We start from the raw sequence: 21,240 nt of genomic DNA, 5'->3' as shown, positions 1-21,240 counted from the left end.
TTTCCCCCTGTGGGTTTTCCTGGCATTGTTGGGTTTAGCCTTGGTCAGCTTTAGTTTTCCCCTGCTCTTGTGATTGTCATTTGCTTCTGCTGGATGCTGCTTCTTAATCCTGTGTTCCTGTTTTGCTTTAATATCCCCAGATTCTTCTCCCCCCACCCCCGACAATAAGTCCAGATCCTATACCTTGACAAATAGAAGTTTGTGCTCCTCTCACACTTTTCCACCACATATTAGGAGGGTTCACTATGAGGCTTACTTCTAATTTTTCTCATCAAAGTTTAGAACTGGGGTCCCTTCCCGATATGTGGTGAAAAAGTGTGAGGAAAGCATAAACCTCTACCGTGGTAGAGGATGAAGAGGAACACTACACTCATCATGCTAAGAGGGTTTAGATTGACCCTCTAATGGACCAATGATCGATCAACCTAAATCTCCCTGTAATCCTTCCATGGGTCCCTAACTTGCCCTTTACCAGGTACAACTTCATGACAATGGAGACTTGCATACGATTCTAAAGAAGTGGCTATGAGTTTGTCATCAACACTGGGGCTTCTTGCCCCTGTTCGTCTCCCCTCCACCACTGGAGGACTTGGGGTTTTCTTGCAAGTTATGTGCCAGTACCCCACCTACTCTCCTCGCAGGGTAAGAAGAGCATTTTCAGAGGAAAAAAATTCCAGGATCTGTTAATCCTGACATTGGTAGTCTTATGGATCTAATGATCACCTCATAAGTAAACCACCCCATAATCGACCGCACACTGAAGTTGGAAACTGACTTTGTCTTGTGTCTTGAAAAAATATATATATATAAAGCTCAACCTTGAAAAAGAAAGGTGGTAGGCCCGCCCACTGGCCGGGGTGGCGAGAGAAGGGCAGATGAGAACCGGTTACGCCATGCATCTAGGACTTTGCCGAGCGGCTTGTCTTTGGCGGGAGGGAGGCCCTCGCCCCCACGGGGCCTTAGATCAGAGCAAACCGCTCCATTCCATCTCTTCCTCCGTTCACTCTCCTTCCGGGCTTCTTCAATATCCGCGCTCGAGTCCTCTTGGGCTCCGGGTGGTACGAACTCCCACGACGTCGCGTGATGCCTAGTGCTTGTTTCTGCTGAACACAATGATATATATATATATAACACGATCTTTCTTTCTTTTTTAGTAAAAAGGTGAGATACAATCTTTGTCTACTTTGTTGCCCTTAATGAAATTTTATTAGGCCCATTTTTGACAAAGAAATATTTGGTTCCTGTATATCCCAAAAGAATATTTGGTTCCACTTCAAATCTAAAGTTTTCTCTTTTCTTAAAAAAGAGAATTGTGTTTCTAGATTATTATGTTTTTAGATTGGACACATGTCAAGTGGATTGGAATTTTACCTGGCCGTGTGTGTAGAGGATTCAGATTCATTTTTTATGGGTTTAAGTTTGACACTTGTTGGAGATGAATTGCCACTAAGCTCATATGATAATAGTTTGGATTTTTTGCCTATCAAGATATAGAGGTTCGATCCACTGGAGGTTTTATCTTTAATTCATCTTGTAAAAATTTAAAGGTAAATCACCTTTCTTAGTATGTGATAGAGAAGTGTGAATATTAAAAAAGACAAAAGATCATTACCCATCAAGGGCCTTTGATGGTTTGACTTCAGATGTCTTCGAGTTAGAAGTTATAACTGCCTAGATCAAAAATACAATAACATATAACAAATAGAAACGGATCAAAAAGAAAGCAAGAATTGTGAAATTGGGGAGCCTGAGGATCAGAACCAACTGCAAAAGTTCTCTACTGTACAACTCACTAAGAAAAAGGTGCTTACCACTCACACTTATCTGTTTGGCGGCTACTTCATCTTGAAGTTATTCATAGCTCTATGGGATGATGAGGTTAAGTTTCATGGAATCTCAGACAAATTCTTTACTTTTATGACTCGACGAAGAATAAGATTTTCTTCTTTTCCTTATCTTTCTTGAACAAACAGAAATTTAGAGTAGGGAAAAGTAGAAATGCATTACTGGAAATTAATATTTTGACAAAAAGCCTCATCAGCAGACATGTCTGTGACTCCTCCCTTCCTTCCTTCCCTTTATCCTCTCACAAAATAATACACCTTTAGAAGAAAGACAGTTTCTTTGCCTTTTGGATTCCTTTTAGGATGATTAGCATGCAAGACAGGAATGTAGCTCCCATGAGAGATCTTCAGAGAGAGAGATTCTCATCTCTTCTTCACTCTCATGGCGTCTCCATCACCTCTGGGACTTTCTCTTGCTTGCTGCTAAAATAAACAGAAACCCAGAATCCTGAACAGAAAGTGGTGTGTTAATCCGATCAATGACTTAAACAAGATACATATTTGGTATATCTTGACTTCCTTAACTAGTTATGCATCTCAACTGCATTGAACAAGAAGGCAAAAAACCCCTCAAGCTCACTAGAACTCTCCTCAACACCACCTTTGATCAAGATGCCATGCATTCCCTTCATCTTTTGTTTCTTTAGCCTTCTTTCTTCCCTAACCTCTGCAACCCTCAACCTTACTCTTCCTCATGAGCACCCAGACCCTGAAGCAGTTGTTCAACAGGTGAAATGGAGGTTCAAGGAGTCCCTTTCAAGAAGGCAACTTCTGGGTTTTCATGAGAAGGATCAAACAGTTGCGTGCCCGACCGGAAACCCGATAGATGACTGTTGGCGGTGCAACCCCAATTGGGCATCCAACAGGCAGAGTTTGGCTGATTGTGGCATTGGTTTTGGCCGTGAAGCAATCGGTGGCAAGGGGGGTCCGACCTATATTGTTACTGACTCATCCGACGCTGGCTTGAAGCCGGGCACATTAAGATATGGTATGTCCTTGAACCAGCCTTTATGGATCATCTTCTCTGCTGACATGACCATCAAGCTCAAACAGAAACTCATGATAACTAGCTTCAAAACAATAGATGGCCGTGGTGCCAATGTCCACATTGTTGGTGCTGGATGCCTTATTCTAGATCAGATTAGTAATGTGATCATCCACAATGTTCATATTCATGACTGTGTTCCGGCAAAATCGGACGGAGATGGTATCACCATCATGAGTTCAAGCAAGATTTGGGTAGACCATTGCACCCTTTCTCGTTGCACCGATGGCCTCATTGACATTACTCTAGGCTCCACCGGCATCACAGTATCAAACAACCATTTCTCCCACCATGACAAGGTGATGTTGGATTTTTCATTTTTGTGTTTTATGATTTTTGTACAAATCTGTAGTCTTTCAAAAGCTCATCGTTAGCCTAGGTGGGGGGATTTTCCTGACAGATGAACTTGCTTATATTGTATGTTACTGGCCTATGGTTTTGATTAATCATGTATCCACAGGGACTGAATTTTGAAGTAGAAAAAATTATTCAAAATTTTTTCTTAATTAATGAAATTAATTATTTTTCAATAGGTGATGCTGTTAGGGCACAATGACAATTACGTAGCTGACTCCGGCATGCAAGTCACGGTGGCGCTGAATCATTTTGGCGAGGGCCTTGGACAGAGGATGCCAAGATGCAGGCATGGTTACTTCCACATTGTCAATAACGATTACACACAATGGGTGATATATGCTATCGGTGGTAGCGCAAACCCGACGATAAACAGCCAAGGTAATAGATTCACGGCACCGCAAAACCCAAATGCAAAGGAAGCTACAAGGAGACTGGACACCCCAGAGAGTGAATGGGTCAAGTGGGATTGGAGAACTGAAGGAGACATGTTAATCAATGGAGCCTTCTTTGTTCCTTCAGGGGAAGGAACTGGGGTTAAGTATGAATTAGCATCAAGTACTGAACCCAAATCAGCATGGGTCATTGACCAGTTAACCATGAATGCTGGTGTAATGGGCTTGGTTAAGTATACTAGTGGGACCACTCCAATTACCATTTGTGGTGGGTCCATGACTGATCCGGGTATGGGTGCCAGTGGAACTGGTGCTGGAACAGGTACAGGTTCTGGTACGGGTGCAACCTGGGGACCTTTTGTAGGAGGAGGAGGAGTGGATTATGGGAGCAGTGCCCCATCACCACCCTCTAAATTCTTATCTTTTCTAGTTGTTCTACTGTGCATTTTTTATTTTTGCATTCTATAATGCTTTATTTCTTCTTATTTTTGGTGTCCAAAAATTGGATATATTAGCCATATAGGGTATAAATTTTGCAGGAAATAGTAGTTTTTTTGAGTCATTGTTTGTAGACCCAGGATTCCAAATCCCCTTCCTTGCCAGTAAACCATCCCACTGCATACCATCATACACAATTCATGGGTCCTGGGATCAAATTCTCTTCCAATCTGGAACTGCTCAGTTTGAGATTAGAGATGAATGTTCCATCTGGGTAAGCAGCAAGAAAGGATTATCAACTTCAAGGATCCCATTCCTGAGAAGGTACATGATGTAGTACTCACAGTTCAACAACAAAGTAGTCAAGAAATTCCTATATGATGCTGTCAAGTCTCAGAGATGTGATAGTTCTGTTGAGAAGGTATGTCCATGTTTATAGTTACTAGCACTTACATGTCAACTGCAACAATCATATTAACAATACCCAACATCAGATTAAATGAATATACATTCCATCAGCAAGAACTTGATAGATGGCTAAAGTTACATTCTAGGCTCCGCAAGGGGCTACAATTAAGTTTGTTATTAGCCCCAGTCGCCACTCCATTATATTTGATCAGTAAGGAAACCAGTTTCGACAACAGAGTGTATATATACACAATGATCCAGTGTTCCCTTTCTCCAGTACAGAAACACCTAAAAGGAAGGGCTGCTTCACCTTCAATTCTACTTCCAATCCCCCCCCCCACCAAGAAAGAAAAAAAACCCCGCCTCTTACAATACTTAATTCCATCTTTCTCGCTATTCAATGCATGCACAACCTTAGGGGTGACCCCCGACCGCCGGCTCGCAACCGGGATTTTACCCACTCAAACCGGCCATGCTAGTTCCAGATTGCCACATCCCATCGGTGTCGGCTCTTGTAAATACCATGAATCAAGGAACGTGCTTACCGATGCTGATGGCATGTCTCACAAGTGGTAGCAGACCTTGGATTGGCCGAGATACAGTGTCCACATGACCAACAGCCTGAATCATCCAAGATTCGGCTAGGGCCACTAGATTTAAATGTTCCCTTGCCCCTTCCACCTCTGCCCTTGCCACCCAAGCCCTTGGAGCTTCCTGCCCTACTGCAAGTGCCCTGGCTATCCACATCCGACAGACCGTTCTCCAATGCTCGAACCAAGTTCTCAAAATAGTTCCGTGTCACACTGAAATTCAAAATAGACAAGGGAAAAAATCCACTTCAGAAAACATTGGCATTCCAGGTCAAACACTACAGTATCTACCCGTAAGATCTGTCGACGGATAAAACAAAACCCGTACAATAGACCCTTTTTTATGGCATTCCTATCTACGAGGTATTTGTTGCCCTTACTCTCAAATCCCAAGATATGGTTCCTGGAGAAGCAATAAAACACTAGTCTGCCCTGTGGACCATTATGCTACACCCTCTTTCCCACTCCCAAAATATCCCAAATTCGTCAAACTTAGTAAAATTTTAAGTTACCTGGTCAGACCAGCCAGCTTTGTACGGAATTCATTGAAGCTGGGAGCTGGGCCATCTCCATTCAGATAAACTTGTAGTTCCTTCTCCGCACACTGATGAAGCCTCTCTAATCCAGACTCCGCCTCACCTGCCAAACAAGCTAGAGATGTTAAAGACCTACGAACCCAACAAACTGTCAGGTGCCACAAGAAAAGGTTAGCACCAGATTTAATGAAAATACGTCCCATAATCAGCTGAGTTTATAGATCAAGAGTGTCGATTATTTGATCCATATTGATGCAATGTGGCCAGACGAAGAAGACTGGCGCCTACTAAAATAAGGGGGAGTAAACGATGGAGCCTAGTGGGTGCTTTTATTTTTGTTCTCCCCTCAAGGCACCCAGTCACCTTGGACATCATGCATCAGCATTCTTAAAAACTGAAGTCTAAAAATGAGATTACCTTGTAAGTACTCAAAGAATTGTCTCTTGGCATGTTCATGCTGAGGAAGATAATATCCATAGGCATAGGTCCACTTCAGCACTCGTCTACATTCAATTATCTGAGTACATAAATGGAGTCAGAAGAGATGGCAAGGATAACTTAATGCAAGCTGATGGAATTCAATTTTACCTGTAGCCAGGCCTCTGTTATGAATTTGAGCTGTGACTCAGGTTGGGACTGCTTGTCACTCAGCTTTTCAAGCTGTACAAGAGAATATTATTAGATCCAAATATAAATTATGAAAGGCAAAAAATCACTTTCACATCTTTAGTGTACATAAAACATGTGAAAAAGAGAATCCATGCAGAGCATAGAAATACTCAAATGAAGAATAATGTTACAGTTATATTGGTTTTTACTCTAATTTGATAATTGTAGTTGGGATATCTAGGTTGAAAACAACCGCAACAGAATGAAAACGTTAACACACAGGAAGCACCTGTGAACAAACACAACTGTCTCTTCTTGTCTGGTAAACAATCACTAATTTTTACAGGGTACGGTTTAGTTCATGCTTCTACTGAAACACAACAAAACATATTGCAGGACATTTTATAAGCATCTTGCATAAACATATTTGAAGGCATACAATCTCTTAAAACAGAGATTAGCAGAATAACAAGTAACTTTAAGCATCCAAAATGGACCAACAAAAAACACAATAAATACGTAAATAGCTTACATGCACAGTTTGCATTTGGTTCAAATCTGCCAGAGCCTTTTGCCTCGACTGTACCCCCAAAAAAAAATGCAAGTCAACATCAGTTTTTGCTACAAAGGAAAAGGTACGTGAAGACTTCAGATACACAATTGAATATTATGAGATGATAGCCTGTGACAGACCACTAATTTGCAAATGGAAAACCATGCAATTTAAAAATGCTAGAAAATTCCTGACATACTTACTATCTCCCATTTCCATCCTGAAATTCGAACAAAGTACTTGATACAGAGGACATGTAAAGATAAACAATTAAGAGAAATCTGCTAGTACATGTTAGCCAAAGCAAAACTTTAGCTGCCAGCAGGATAGCAGTTTCAGATCATTGATTTGAACAATGTGAAGCATGCTGAGCTCATGAGGAGTGAAAGGTGGAAAATGAACACAAAGTTATCTAGTAGTTCCTTTGTTTTTTTATTTGGGAGCTCATCCCACTGTGTTCTCATGAGGGCATGGGTAAATTATGGCAGAGGTGTGCAACAGTTGAGAAAACTAAGTCTATGGCACCTCACATATTGAAAACTACATTTGGGGAGCCCCACTAGACATATTTCCACCTTTGCCCATTGAATTGTGGGCCTTATTACCAGGCACCAACAAAACCTCGTCAGAAACCGGAGACTGATCTAGGCTCTCTGATGTAGATCAAAAGCACATACATACCTATAAGAAGAATCCCCAAAAGCAGCCCAGCAAAGTTGTGGGACATGACTGCTGTCAAGAGGCAGCCTGCTTTGATGATGTGGCAAGTTTTGTTGGTTCAATGGTGCAACGCATAGGGCCACCCTACCTCCAAATAGAAGCTTGGATGAAGAACCAAAAAGGCAAAACACTGTTCACGTAAACAGCGTCAAAGTGCACTATTTGGCATATTGGGAATATTCATTGAATATTTTGTGGTGCCTGAAACGAGATTGCATGAAGATTTTATTCTTGGGAGATTTAGGACTTTAGTTTAGTTTCTATTCTAATTATTTATGAATGTGGCTGAAATATAAAGCCTAGAGGTTTCAAATGTAAACTAGTTTCTATTTCCATAAGATTCTATTGTCACTAGTAACAAAAATATTAATTTTTATTTTTAGTCTATGAAATTTCTATTTGTTGTGAAGCTTTAGCCAAGCTATAAACCATGGTTGCAAAGGCGACAAGGCAAGGCGATAGAGGTTAACAAAAACCAACGCGACACCAAGCAAGGGTACAAGGTGACACTAGGACGCCTAGGCGATGCCTTAACTATGCTATAAATAGGCCCTTACATTGCAGTAGAAATGAAGACTTTTGAATAAATTGATTTGTGGCCTAGCAGCCTCAGTAATGGAGTAAATTCCATGTTCAACAACTGAGATAGCTGCTGGGTCAAAGACCCGGGGCTAAAATAGCCCATCCCCTACCCGCTTTCTTCTATCTATCCTTCTTCTATGTCCCCTTCTTATCCTTCCATGTTCTTCTTTCATATGTTATAAAAGAAGAGGGGGAAAATCAAAAAACAATGCTAGTTATTATATTGTCTTCAATATTGTATTGATCCTCCCTCTGGTTTCTCTGGCTTAAGGTCAACTTTTTTGCATTACTCTCTGCTTCTCCCCCATATTCCATATCTTTCTCTCGCTTCACCTGACTTCAGTGGAGCAGCCTTCAGTTCCGCAATATAAGTACACATGGAGAACCGATTCAGCAGGTTTAGACAATAATGAATGACACTGTTAATTCCTGCACAGAGCCTTTTTTTCCCTGATGAGAATGCAGCAACCTTGTAGGTGGTGTTAACCGTTTTCATTTATCAAGAGAGCCAACCCAAGGACCTGCAAAAGAATCATAGTAGCAAGTTGCAACAGGCACTGGGTACTCAATGCAACTTAAATACCGCATTTCATCCTGGATTGATGGACAGTCAAAGAGAATTATCCAGACCCTACACAGTATGTTAAGGACTTGTGGTAGATTTCAGCAGTAGTTGATATGAGTATTTGTCATTAGTAAAGTCGGCTTAAAATAACTTTCAGGCAACCATTGACATGGCAACTTATAAAGCACTATATGGCAGGGAATATATCCACTTGTATTGGAATGAGATTGGAAAGAGGAAACTGTTAATACCAGTGATACAACAGAAGACTTGAGACAGAGTCAAAGTTTATTCAACACGGAACATAGTCAGCAGAAGAGTTATGATGATGACAAGGACTTGGAGTTTGCAGTGGGGGGGCCCTATTTCTTAGAGTGGCTCCTATAAAAGGAGTAAGAGATTAGGTAAGAAGGGTAAACCAAGCCCTAGACATGTGTGTTAGAAATGGAATCGGTAATGTGACACACAGGATAACCTTACAGTTGGCCATGTCCAATATCCAGTCTTTCATGTATCATCCCCAAGGAGACATGTGCCAGATCCATCCCATATATATAATTATGAACCACTTGAGCTCAATGACACGGTCCACGATCTCGGTTATTTAGTGGACCAAGACAAGACCACACGAGTCAAGAAAGTACAATATCTAGTACAAGATCTCCGTCTAATCTACTGTATAAAATGTCAGTATCTCAACCGAGATCAACAAGTACAATCAAGAATAAAAAAACACATTACTTGATCCTTCTAGAAAACCTTAGGTCTCACTCAAAATGCATATGAGGTTCTTCTCTTTTAGCTGTTGCAAATATATTACCCTGTAACACAAATACATTAAAACTCAATCACCGAACATCCCAAAATAGTTTCCCACGAACATGCTATTCATGATAGGCAAGAGTAACATCACCATCATCTATCATAATGAAAAGAAGTTCCATTGCTTGTTTAATTTATCACAGGTATCTAAGAAATAAACCAAAAAGTGCAAACAGATCAAAATCCTGAGAATTCAATACTCAATATAACCAAAAAATCATGTCACACTAGCATCAAACATCACCAAGCATCCTACCAAGAAAGAGAAGGGGGGGGGGGGGAGACATTGCAAGCACTAAAGGTAACAATATTCAGCTAAAGGTATGATAATTATGCACAAATATCTAGAAACATAGCTTTAAAAAAAATTACATCAAAAAGCTCGCTAGAATATCATAGAACCAACATACCGACTGATTGGTTGCCCAACGTTCATAATAATGAGTATATCTCTCAAGAGAATTTTTAGCCATCTCTCGCCTTTTCTCTGTCTCATCATACTATAATCAACAGCATAAAACAAAAGTTACTGCAGCCCTAAATCAAATATACCAGATTTGGGAAGGGAAAAAAAGGGTTTAACTCATTATCACCACACTGATGACATTTGATTTTTGTAACCATCATATCCATGACATGGCAACTCAGATGGGGCTGAAATTTTAAGGACAACAAGAACCCATGGTAATGGAGTCTGGTCAAGATTTTTAGTAAATTCAGAGACATGCCTAGATAATAGGATAAAAGTACCCAAAAGTGATCAAATTAAGGGAAATTCTCAAAACTCAAAAATAGACCTGCTGCTGATTGATTTAGGATAAAAAAAAAATTTGAGTTATTACAAAAAGGGCACTGCAGGTATGTAATGACTGTAAAAAACACTATTTCTTGGGTTTCATAATGCCCTAACAGTAAGCAATACAGTGCCTTTAAATACTCCATAGGAACTGAAGTAACTAAATTAAAATAAACTGAATTTACTCGATCAAACCGCAGACACAGGATAGAAGAAAAAAGATTGAAGAAGAATGATAGGAAGACATGACTTGACGAGTCTCACCTTACTCCTAGGCTATATAGTTTTCACCATGGCACGAGGTCTCACCAAGACTCCTGAGATATCTTGACTTTTTTAAAAGTTGGAGACGAGACAAAGGACGAGCTAAGGAAACAGCATCGACTTAAGATCTTTGTATTTTACCTTAATTGTATGCTTTCTACCACTACATTATGTGTACACTAGAAGCTATTGATGCAATGTAGCCTATCAACCTAGGGTGTAAAGTCAAACTCTGATATGGACATTGATATTTCGAAATCCGATTAGTGCCATTGAGTTTAAATGCCACAAAACAGACATTAAACCATGTCTCATGATGTAATTAAGTTAAAGACCCACCCAAATCCTGGCTTCAAGTTCCAAAACAAAAGGCACCAACTGGCCAAGATCTCAGTCTAGTTCAGTTTTCTCCATCCAAAACCAAGTATAAAATTGAGACCTTGAATCATGCATCTCACCAACCATTTGACCCTCTCACCCGGAAGAGAATCTCCCTGCAGGCTCTGTTTCTTACAGAATAATTGATAAACTCAATATCGTCCAAGTTTTCAGTTAAAAAACCTCCAATGGTCCTTCATTTTAGACTTAATGGTGTGCACATTTCTAAAGGCTTGGGACCTTTTCAAATTTTAAATGAATAATAAATTCTCAAGGTCTTTCACAACGAACAATGATAGTAACCTATTGACATCCCCAGGGTTTCCCAACCTAAAGACGATTAGAAACAACTAAATAGTTAAATTGCTGTCATATCCAGGCTTTCTGAATAGGCCCACTGCAGTAAAAAAGATTAAAAAATTCCTGCCCATTACCCATATAACCCATTAGACTACTTATTTAACTACTAGAGTACTAGACTAGGATTTGAGCTTATTCTTGCATGAACACTTGTTATGGCAACTCTCTTGATCTATATCACAACCTTCTATTCACATGTCATATTTCAGCCACTGGGAGTCATGAGTCATCCACCATGCAGAACAGAACTTACAAAATTCAGGTTCACAAAGAGGCTGTGCAGAAATTCATGGGAGGATATTGATAATACATTTTAGGGAGAATATTTGATTCAAGGACAAATTGATATAGGTTATCCTGGCCAATTCTGAGATATACAATTGAATTTCTCATGTCACTCTTCCATGTGGTAGAATGAGAGTCATGGTTACAATGCGCTTATCATCATGTGTAGTGAGAACAAGTTTATCCCACTAAAATGAAAGAAAAGCAGAATCTCTGTCTCTCTCTCACATACACACACAGAGACATGTGTGTATATATCATACACATAATTTGTAAATAAATAAATAAAAAGGGAAAAAACAACTCACAGCCCCCTCTTGCTTTGCTGTCTCATAACGGTTACATGCATAAAAACCACCTGTTCTCTCACCATGATCTGTCCATGCACCAAGACACAACCTGCAATCGTTTAAAGTTAAGCGCCGCCCATTAGAACAAACGAAACCAAAGGTATTATGATATGAAGGGAAAATTCACAGGCAGAATGAAATTCATCAGTCTAAAAACTATTATATTAGAGTCATAAAATCCATAGTTAATGACTTAATTACCTACTACAGCAACAAAATACTGAAAGATATACACAGATTTAGTATCTTACCAGCAAAACTCAAATTTACAAGGAGGTGTGCATGTAATATGCATACAGCCTTGGTTCTTCTCAATTGGGCGCTTGCATTTGGGACAAGGCTTCGAATTAGCTAATATCCTGAAAATCATATAAAAACATAGATTAGAATTTTGGAAAAGATGCAACAAAATGATATACAATTAACTCAAGTGCATTGGTTAACTGTACAGGAAACAAGACATGATATTAGAATCTAAAATTCAAAGGAAGGGCATATAATATTTATCAGAAGTTAATGAAAGAACATAGCAAACACTATTTGGAGGCCACTTCATGTAAACAGAGGGAATTAGATATCCACATCATCAGCCCATTTAACTCGGTTCTTAGACTAGCTGATATAGGCATAAAGCATATAATAGATATTCAAATTATTCCATAACTGCTAAAACCTGCTACTTTCCAATCACATAGCACTTAGATTCCAGTAAACTTCCACCTCAAACTACATGGACGACTTTTGCGAACCTTTAACATACCAAGAGCTCAAGGATAGTCAGTTTAGGATGGAAACACGCTAAAAAACCCATCAAAATCATACTCATGGGCTTATTCGAAACAAGAGTATGAAATAACAACTAAACATACACCTAAAACAAGCTGATGTTCCCTTGTGGTGCCGCTTCTTACTCCAAACCCTAAACTGCCTATTTCCCAATTCCCTCCCCCAACTCGCATCTAGCATCCCAACCCAGCCCCAACCCTAATTACCCACTAAAAACCATAAAATCCAAAATCCTTCTTCTTCCCCAAAACCCTGATTCCCATATCTCCCATTCCCCACCATAGAAATCCCTCCCCTTTTAGGACCATCATCCCTACACCTTCCCTAGCACTAGGCTCCAGGTAACAGCGCTAATCTTCCCCATGAAACCCTAGTTCTCTCAAAAGCCTAAACTAGGAATTTTGAATTTGAAACTGAAAACAATCAGGATCAAATGTAAGTTTAAGCACCCTAACCCTGTACCCCTTCAGCCAAACCCTACAAAACTTAATTTGGTCTGTTGTTTTCCTTATTAGATCTTGGATATTGTCCATCATCCAATTGAGGCAACATTAAAAACCTAATAATCACATTGCATAAATTTTGACACATCACAATGGAGGAAACCAGTCAGACAATTTAGAATACCAATTCATATTTTCGGATTCAGCACCATTCTTCAAAATCCATTTAGCTACTGTGCTGCAGTCCACTGGTCGGTGTGCTTCCTCTGTACACTGCAAGATTGAACTCAAAAACTTTAACTTTTCATCCCGTTATAAATTAAATAAGAGGTTTTTTTGTGGCTAACCAATCAGAAGGCACTTACGTTCCAGCAAAAACTATACGAGCAGTGGCAAGAAACATCATAGTTCCCACTTCCAACAACAAAATCTACAGCATATTCACAGCCTGGAGCAGGACACCACTTAGTCTGCAAAAGAAAGGATGGAGAATAGCATCATTAAACAGATGAAAACAATGCAACACTGCTCAAAAAGTACAGTAGACAATTCACCATTTATCAAGGGAAAGAGTAGGTTTATTTATCAAAAGAATTTTTTTCTTGGCCTTTCTTTTGATTTGCTCTTACATATCTTCTTTTCCTTCGATTTCCTCTTACACATATTACAGGAGTAAACAAATTGAATACAAGTGACGAAATTCATGTAGTAATATGCAATAGCAAGTACCTTCCTATTGTCTTCGATATAAGATCTAAGAAGGTAGCGAGAATACTTCTCCTTATCTTCATCAGAAGCCAATATAGATATCATGTCTTGGCCAACAGCAGCCCCACATGATGGATCAGGACATCGCAGCATCAAACAGCCAGGACCATCATTAATTGAGGTGCTAACATAACCTGACACAAAAGACTACCTTAGGTTCAACTTCAGAAGCAGATGGGTCAGACAAAACAAGCAATCTAGAGAAAGAAAGAGAGCTTAACAAAAAAATATGTATAACTGCAACAATATTTTTGGACCAGATATAATATACTGTAAATAACCTGCGCTTAAGAGCTTACCAACAAAAGAATCTTTGAAGCCAGAGATCTTACATTGATTAGTGCAAAATAAACATCTAAGGTGTGGCATTATTTTTAAGTCCAACATACATTCTCTGGGCAAAATAAACAAAAATAATGCAAAACTAGCATAACAGACAGTTTTTAGTCATTGCATATCAGGCAATATAATTTGAACTACATGAGAGATGGTGGATGTCTCTTTATCATGTACATATGTCAAATTTGGTGACCAAATTCAGATCATATGACCCACCACCATGGTTGAAACTTCTCCCTTTGTATCCAAAGCTGTCTAAACTGTCTTCAGAAGCTCAACTAATCAACCATTCCTCCACGGTTCAACATTACACATCAAGAAAGGATGGACATACCAGTGTAGCAAATTTGAGTACAAGATAAGCTGCTAATGGCAGTTCATGATTAACAATTTGCACTTTTGCAGGGCCAGCAAAATTGCTGTTGTGAAAAGCAATTATGGTCTCACTAATGAATCATCAGACATAAAGTAAATCATTCCAAAAAACAAAACCAAAGTTTCTTACGAAGGAAGTTCAATGTCAGAATCACCAAAGGTTCTTGGCTAATGCAGCACAGAACTCGTGGAATAAACAAGAAGCCCATACATGATAGTACTATGAAAACAAAATGCCACAGTAAGACAAGTTCAATCTAACAAACAGCAAAATGTTGTTATCACTACTGTGAATATGTGAATACATAACTACAAACATAATTTTGAAGGAGAACAAAGCTAGTAAGGCCCAGAAGAAGTACTGCCAAAATCATTGTTCTACCAATAGTTGACGGATTCACACTGACTCAAGACAGATAAGACATGAACTTTTGGGACATATATATGCTTGGGGAAAAAATGATAAAAGAAAAAGAATAAGAAAATCTAGCCAACAACAGTGAAACAAACCTGCCCAACATGCACCACAAAAGGGATGGCCACAAACAGCTGCAATCATTCTGTCACGAGGATATGTTTCGAAACAGATTCCACAAGTCAGCTGCTACAAACAAAGGCATCAATTTCTAACAAGCGTGAGCAAGAAGCCTAACGTAATAGTGAGGCAAAGCTGCTACCAAAGCAACATTCACAATAAGTATGCAGAACCAGATATAACACGTAAGCAACCTCAAGGTAAGAAACAAAATACATGCCACAAAGGTTTGGCCACCATATCAAACAAGAAGAAAGGAATTAAAAATACCTTGATTAAGAAAGTTAAGATCAACGTGACAGACACTTACTTCTTTAACACTTCTAGGGATTTGAACCACTGGCTTCTCTAACAAACCAACAGCTTTGCGTACTTTTTCCTCATCTACAAACCATGCATCATGCACTTTACTGACACTCCTGGCAAACCAGAAAACTAAAATTTCTGATCAATATATAAGACACCGAAGGATAAAAGAAGATACTATTGATTTTGCAGGGGAGAAAATACTATTGTGGAGCCCATATAATTTAGAAGAGAAGGATAAATGTCATAGACTAATAAATCGTGTGGTATATGCGACCATTGCTTTACAGAAATAAGATCAGGATGTAAAATATTCCACATAGATTAGAGCTCACCTCTACGATTCAATGTCTTAAAAACAGAAATTTTGCCAACAAGTAGCTACAAGTAGATGACAAGCACAAACAGGGGGAATGGGTGAGGCCTGTTACCAATTATAGTGGCGGAGCAGGATGCTAGCTGAAATTCTTGATATCGAAAGCACAGTAGATATCATGGTAATATCCTCATCTTGGCGATGACGTATATCTATCTCATTCAAAATGGTATAGTTTTGCTGAAATGCCATACCCACAAGATCAAAATCCAAAGTAAAGAATGACAAGTTACAATTAAATATGGTAATAAATTGGAGTAACAAAATGCACATATGTTCATCGCAGAATAATACATACACCAACAAAGGGACTGAAGTTAAAACTTGGAAAATTGAAACTTGATTGAACAATTCACAAGATGGTATACTTCTGTGAACCTTCCCAAATTTAGTAATGAAATATATAAGCATCTCTCACTAAAAAAAATTATCTAAGCAAAAAAAGATTGAATAGCATAATCATGGTTAATTCTTTCTCCTTTTTATCATTGAGGTACTCTATCTTAAGCATCTGTTAGTACATCTAGAAGAAGCATCTCTCCACAATGAAATATCTAAGCAAGAAAAGGGTTGTGATCATCATACAAATTTTATTTCGTGAGGCAGCTGAAGCCATGCTCTTTCACAAATCACTTTTTGATACCATATTCCTTTGCCCTTGACTCTCATAAGGAGTCTCTCTTTCTTTCTTAGAGGAGGAAAGAGTACAAGCATTCATTTATCATTGCAAAGCAGCTGAGATCATGCTCTTTCACATCAATATTTGATACCACATTCATTCAGTCTTGGACCATCCTGAGGGACTTTTCTCCCTCATGGCTAAGAAATCACTTGACAGATAAAGCCTGAAGGCAATGCTTCAAGCACTCACATTGAGAGTACTTCAAAAGCAAGGAATGCCCATTTGAGGATCCAAATTAAGAAATAATAAAGAGCAAGAAATCCCATTCCCATACACTGAAAGGCATGTCCATAAATCAGCTGGTCTCCAAATGAGCTTGAACAGTTTGCAGGTTTCAAACTTAGCAGATTCTAGACCAACTAGCAGAATTTGCTGACCCCCATCTATGCAAACAAAACCATCTTTTACTTAGGAGCCAATATGAAATCACTGCATATAAAAGAAACTAAACAAAATCCCCAATGCACCAACTCACTAACTGTTGAGAACCACAATAAATCTCAAGGAAGAGACCCCAGTTGCCCCTCCTATCGGATATAAAAGGAAGATACTCTAGACGAACCCCCCAACACCCCCAACGAGCCATACCTGTCGGGAGCTACAATCAACTTCCCTTCGAAATCAACGTATGATAGATATGGGTGTTGGGCCTTTGTTCAGCAGGTCATGGGCCAATTCTACGAGCCCATAAGATAGTGCTTAGGCCAAGTACAAAAATAGGTTTGTATTTTAGTTTAATTGGTCTAATTAAGTAATTCTGCCAACCTTACGTTATAAGGCAGAATAGTCTTTTTCATGCTTTATTTTAGTTTAAGTTAGGCTTGATTCAGTTTAGGATATGATGTGAAGTCCTTTTAAGTTTAGTTACGAGGATCCTACTTGAATTTGGATTAGTACGTTAAGTACAACTAGGAAAGTCAGTTTCTAAGTCCTAATTTCACTACAAGTCCTTATGTAAGGCTATAAATAAAGCCCTGGTCATGTAACAGGGACAGTTTGAGAACACAATTAACAACAAGTGTGTTGCTGCCTACGAGCAAGGTGTTAGTAGAGCTTCTCATCAATGGTAAGGGACCTCCATGTAACTGAGTAAGCAGCCTAGGGTTTTCTATTTGAAGAATTCCCCTTTGGCAGTGTGTGCAGCCTGCCTCCACTATTCCATATCCATCTCAAGCCATTAAAGGTAATAACATGTCAGCAATTAATTCATTCCACTTCTCATATCACCCTCTTTTTATTTTCTTGAAATTTTGGACTCTTTTAAAGACTCAAAATTCAATGCCAATCTAACCTGTTAAATCCTTCTCAAACTTTAGGAACCTCATCCCCCCAACCCTAGTGACCTTCCATCTCAATTTCAGCCCCATTAGACTAACCAAACCCTAGATTTACCCATCCTAGTTATTTCACCCTATTGTCCCACCAAAATCAAGAAACTCAATATCTCCCAAACTGCTCATCCAAAATCACTGAAACTTGAAAATATTATTTCTAAGGATTAAAATATTAATTCCTTTCAAGTTTTACCGCATTCCCTGGGCCTGTTTGGTCATCTGAATCTAGGGATTTGAAATCCCTGGATTCATGAATCAGAGATTCAAACCTATTTGGTTGTAAAACATCCCTAGATACATGAAATCCACGAAGTTCACTTTTTTGCCTAAAAATGTGAATTAAGACATTCTTGGGAATTGGGTGAAATCCATGAATTCCACCCTAAGTATAAAATGGATGGAATTTGTGATTCATGCGGAAAAACCCGACGGAACTCTAAGAAGTAAGAACTTCGATAGATTTGAGGCTAACCAAACAATTAATTTTTTGAACCATGAATCCATAGATTTGAAATCCCATTTCACTTCAAATCCCTAGATTCATGTAACTAAACAGGAATTTTTCCTCTCATCTCAAATCTACCCCATATCAATGAATTTATAAACCCCTCATGCGATGGATTAAAGTATCCTTCATACCCTAAATATCCGTATACCTTTATGCATCTATATCCCATCAAACAAACCAAACCCCAAGCAGGGAATTAGAAACAAATTGTTAGAAGCCAACTGGGGAACAACCACCCCTACACCCTAACCCCAAACTTCAAGGAACCCTTTCTTGATCCCATATGAGTTGGCTCTCTTAAAAGATCTTGGCAAAACTGGCCCTCATTCACCTGAGGCTACATCACAAGTATTCCTTACTGTTATCCTGATAAGTTTCTGAATTTGCTATCAAGTATTGATCTTAAGCTTTCCTAACACAAGTGGGATACCTCAGTGGAAGCTATCATGGCATTGTTCTCATTCTTTAATATTTCATTCTCATTCATAAACAGAGCATTTGACTAGCTTTATGGGAAATTTGAGTTCAAATTTTATGATTATCAATTTCTTTGAAGTTTGAACACCAGTACCTTACTCCTTTTGCGATTCTGGTTTCTTTGTCTTTTAAAACTCAGTAGCCTTAAGGAATCTGTAACACTAAAAGATCACAGAGAGCTGACCAGAACCTATGTTCCAGCATTTCCATGATTCCTAGTCTTACTACGGATCCTACGTTGTGGAGCCACAAAACAAAATAAGCAAAAAAGTTTATGTCCCATGACAACTTTGCCAAAGGCAATAGGTAATTAGAGGATTACTAGTCCAGTTCAACTAAGATCTCCAAATAGGCTTTGATTTACTTTACACCTTTATAAGGGCTAACATTTTCCATTCCACAAACCAACAGCTTAAGAAGCTCAATGGATGTTCTCATCAATCATCAGTAAAACTAATTGCCCTCCCCAACACCTCTTCTCGGCCAGAAGCTTATTATCCGCTCCGAATATTGTGAACATGGAAAAAACAAAAGAGAGGCAGAAGGAAGGAGGGCAGGGGCAGCAGTATACAACTTCTGAACAGTATGGTCAACAACTTTTGAATTTGAGAAGTTCATCTTCAACCTTTCTCATTCCAGCATCCTAATAGGAATGAACAATCCAAATTTCACATCCTCCAAAAGTTAATTAGCTTAAAGAAATGTAATCTGAAAGAGTATAAAGCCCATTCCACTGCATGCACAGTCTCCACAAGATATATCTACAGCTAAATGGGGCAAACAGGCAAATAGACCTGCTGAATTCAACTACCATTATATTCCTGAACACTTCTCTGACATGACTAGGCCCTTCCATTGTAAGAATTTGGCATCTTCCAGTCTCTATATTCCAGAAACAAGACTTAAACGACTTCTGCATCCCCTCACAAGGCTAATGTTACTTGAAAAAAATATAAATAAATAAAATAAAATCTAAATTTATTGACTTCTTAAGATATTAAGGCCCAAATTTTACCAACACACAAACGAAGCAATTGCCAGTAATGGCTCGGCAGTTGCTGATGAACTACATTCAACTAATCACGATTCACAAACCAAGTCTAGTAAAGTCCGAAATAACCCATATCTGGACCCCCCCCCCCCCACCCCTCTTCCTCTTTTCAGAAAGAATATTTGAAACAAAACACACATGACCTACTCTTGATAACTAAAAATTTCTATTTTTTTTACACATTAAAGAGTAAATCAACTAGAAGGGCAAAATTACATAACCGCTAAAGGCTGCAAATCAGAAGCAAATACATGATCACAAGTTCACAACCCATATACCAGAATTAGGATCAACAGGTATTCCAAAAGGCACAACTAGAAACTCAAAAAAGTACCAAGCTCAGAGATAAGCATAAAAGAACTTTTCAGTATAAAACCGGAGCAAAAAGTGGGGGAAAAAGACATAAAGCTGTAATCTTTTAATTCACCTGCTGCCTGTGCAAAGTGCTGTCATCAGAATCATCAGTATCATTGAATTCGTAGCCCCCATCATCATCATCGCTCGCCATGGCAGTCTCACCACTGTAGAAGTCGTCCAAAGACTCAACATCGTTTGCATCGTGCATATCATCCTCTGAATCAAACATCTTCACAACCCAAACCCAACAAACCCAGGAAAAAAACCTTGAGTTTCCTAAAGCCTAACCCTGCTACTCCCAAAGAATTTAATTTATAACGATACGAGATGAACCCCACGAATTAGGGCATGAAATCGGGAGAAATCGAGCTCGAATAGGCAGATAGAACTGTAGAACTGTAGAACAGTGATTGATAGGAAATCTACCGGTATTTGGAGAGAAGATTGAGAAGAGAAAATTTTTATTCTTCTTTTCTTTCTTTTTTCTTTATTCTTCAATCTTTACCTTGAAGACATGAATCTCAGACTTTTATAATTTAAACTCAAGCTACCATTGAAAAGGGGAAGGCGAGAAACGGTCTCACTCCATCATCATTCAGATAAAAAATCATGAAAAGTTGCGGAAGGAAGATAAGTAGTGGAGTGTTCCCATGGTACACGGTATACGAGTTTTATTGTTCTAATCGTCTCCATTAATGAATCCTAACCGTCCAATTACGAATAGCAATAATTTTGATGACTATATTAAATACACGACCTTTGTCTAAGCCCAGTGGAAGGCCCACTGTTTTGACTGCATTGGATTTCCAGCTGTCCAATGAGAACGATGAGGTGATCCGTACGATTTGTTCACAGTGGAATGGACGCTTGAGATGTGCTATTCCAAAAGGGTATCAATTGCATGTAGAAACCTTTTAACCGTACGAGTGGTTCAAAATTATACGGTACCTACTGAAACCGAATTCTACTGAAACCGAATTCTTCCGATACGGTTCATGTTTCAAGCTCG

General features: G+C 39.0%; 1 protein-coding gene and 1 pseudogene across 3 annotated transcripts; one reads left to right on the top strand and one right to left on the bottom strand.

The window, feature by feature from the left end:
- Positions 1–2,191: 2,191 nt before the first annotated feature.
- LOC149008496 (putative pectate lyase 18 pseudogene) lies at positions 2,192–4,106 on the top strand (annotated as a pseudogene). The gene is made up of 2 exons (XR_016175288.1): positions 2,192–3,188; positions 3,423–4,106. The product of XR_016175288.1 is annotated as a putative pectate lyase 18 pseudogene (transcript).
- LOC149008495 (putative E3 ubiquitin-protein ligase ARI8) lies at positions 4,004–20,833 on the bottom strand. 2 transcript variants are annotated; one of them, XM_089167388.1, is made up of 15 exons: positions 20,302–20,833; positions 15,878–16,002; positions 15,451–15,559; positions 15,116–15,209; positions 13,853–14,025; positions 13,489–13,593; positions 13,308–13,396; positions 12,146–12,253; positions 11,853–11,943; positions 9,872–9,961; positions 6,752–6,799; positions 6,199–6,270; positions 6,028–6,127; positions 5,587–5,713; positions 4,004–5,287 (listed from the first exon to the last, which is right to left on the bottom strand). In XM_089167388.1, exons 1-15 carry the CDS (start codon positions 20,458–20,460, stop codon positions 5,026–5,028), a joined length of 1,752 nt encoding a protein of 583 aa, XP_089023514.1. In that variant the 5' UTR covers positions 20,461–20,833; the 3' UTR covers positions 4,004–5,025. The 2 variants fall into 2 exon arrangements, with proteins under 2 accessions (XP_089023514.1, XP_089023515.1); XM_089167389.1 differs by having other exon boundaries at positions 15,116–15,206.
- Positions 20,834–21,240: the final 407 nt, after the last annotated feature.

Source organism: Hakea prostrata, chromosome 8, assembly GCF_041222555.1.
Source record: "Hakea prostrata isolate BN-2017 chromosome 8, UWA_Hpros_2, whole genome shotgun sequence".
Taxonomy (NCBI): Eukaryota; Viridiplantae; Streptophyta; class Magnoliopsida; order Proteales; family Proteaceae; genus Hakea; species Hakea prostrata.
The sequence above is the reverse complement of the archived record's forward strand: the minus strand, read 5'-3'. Positions and strand labels throughout refer to the sequence as shown.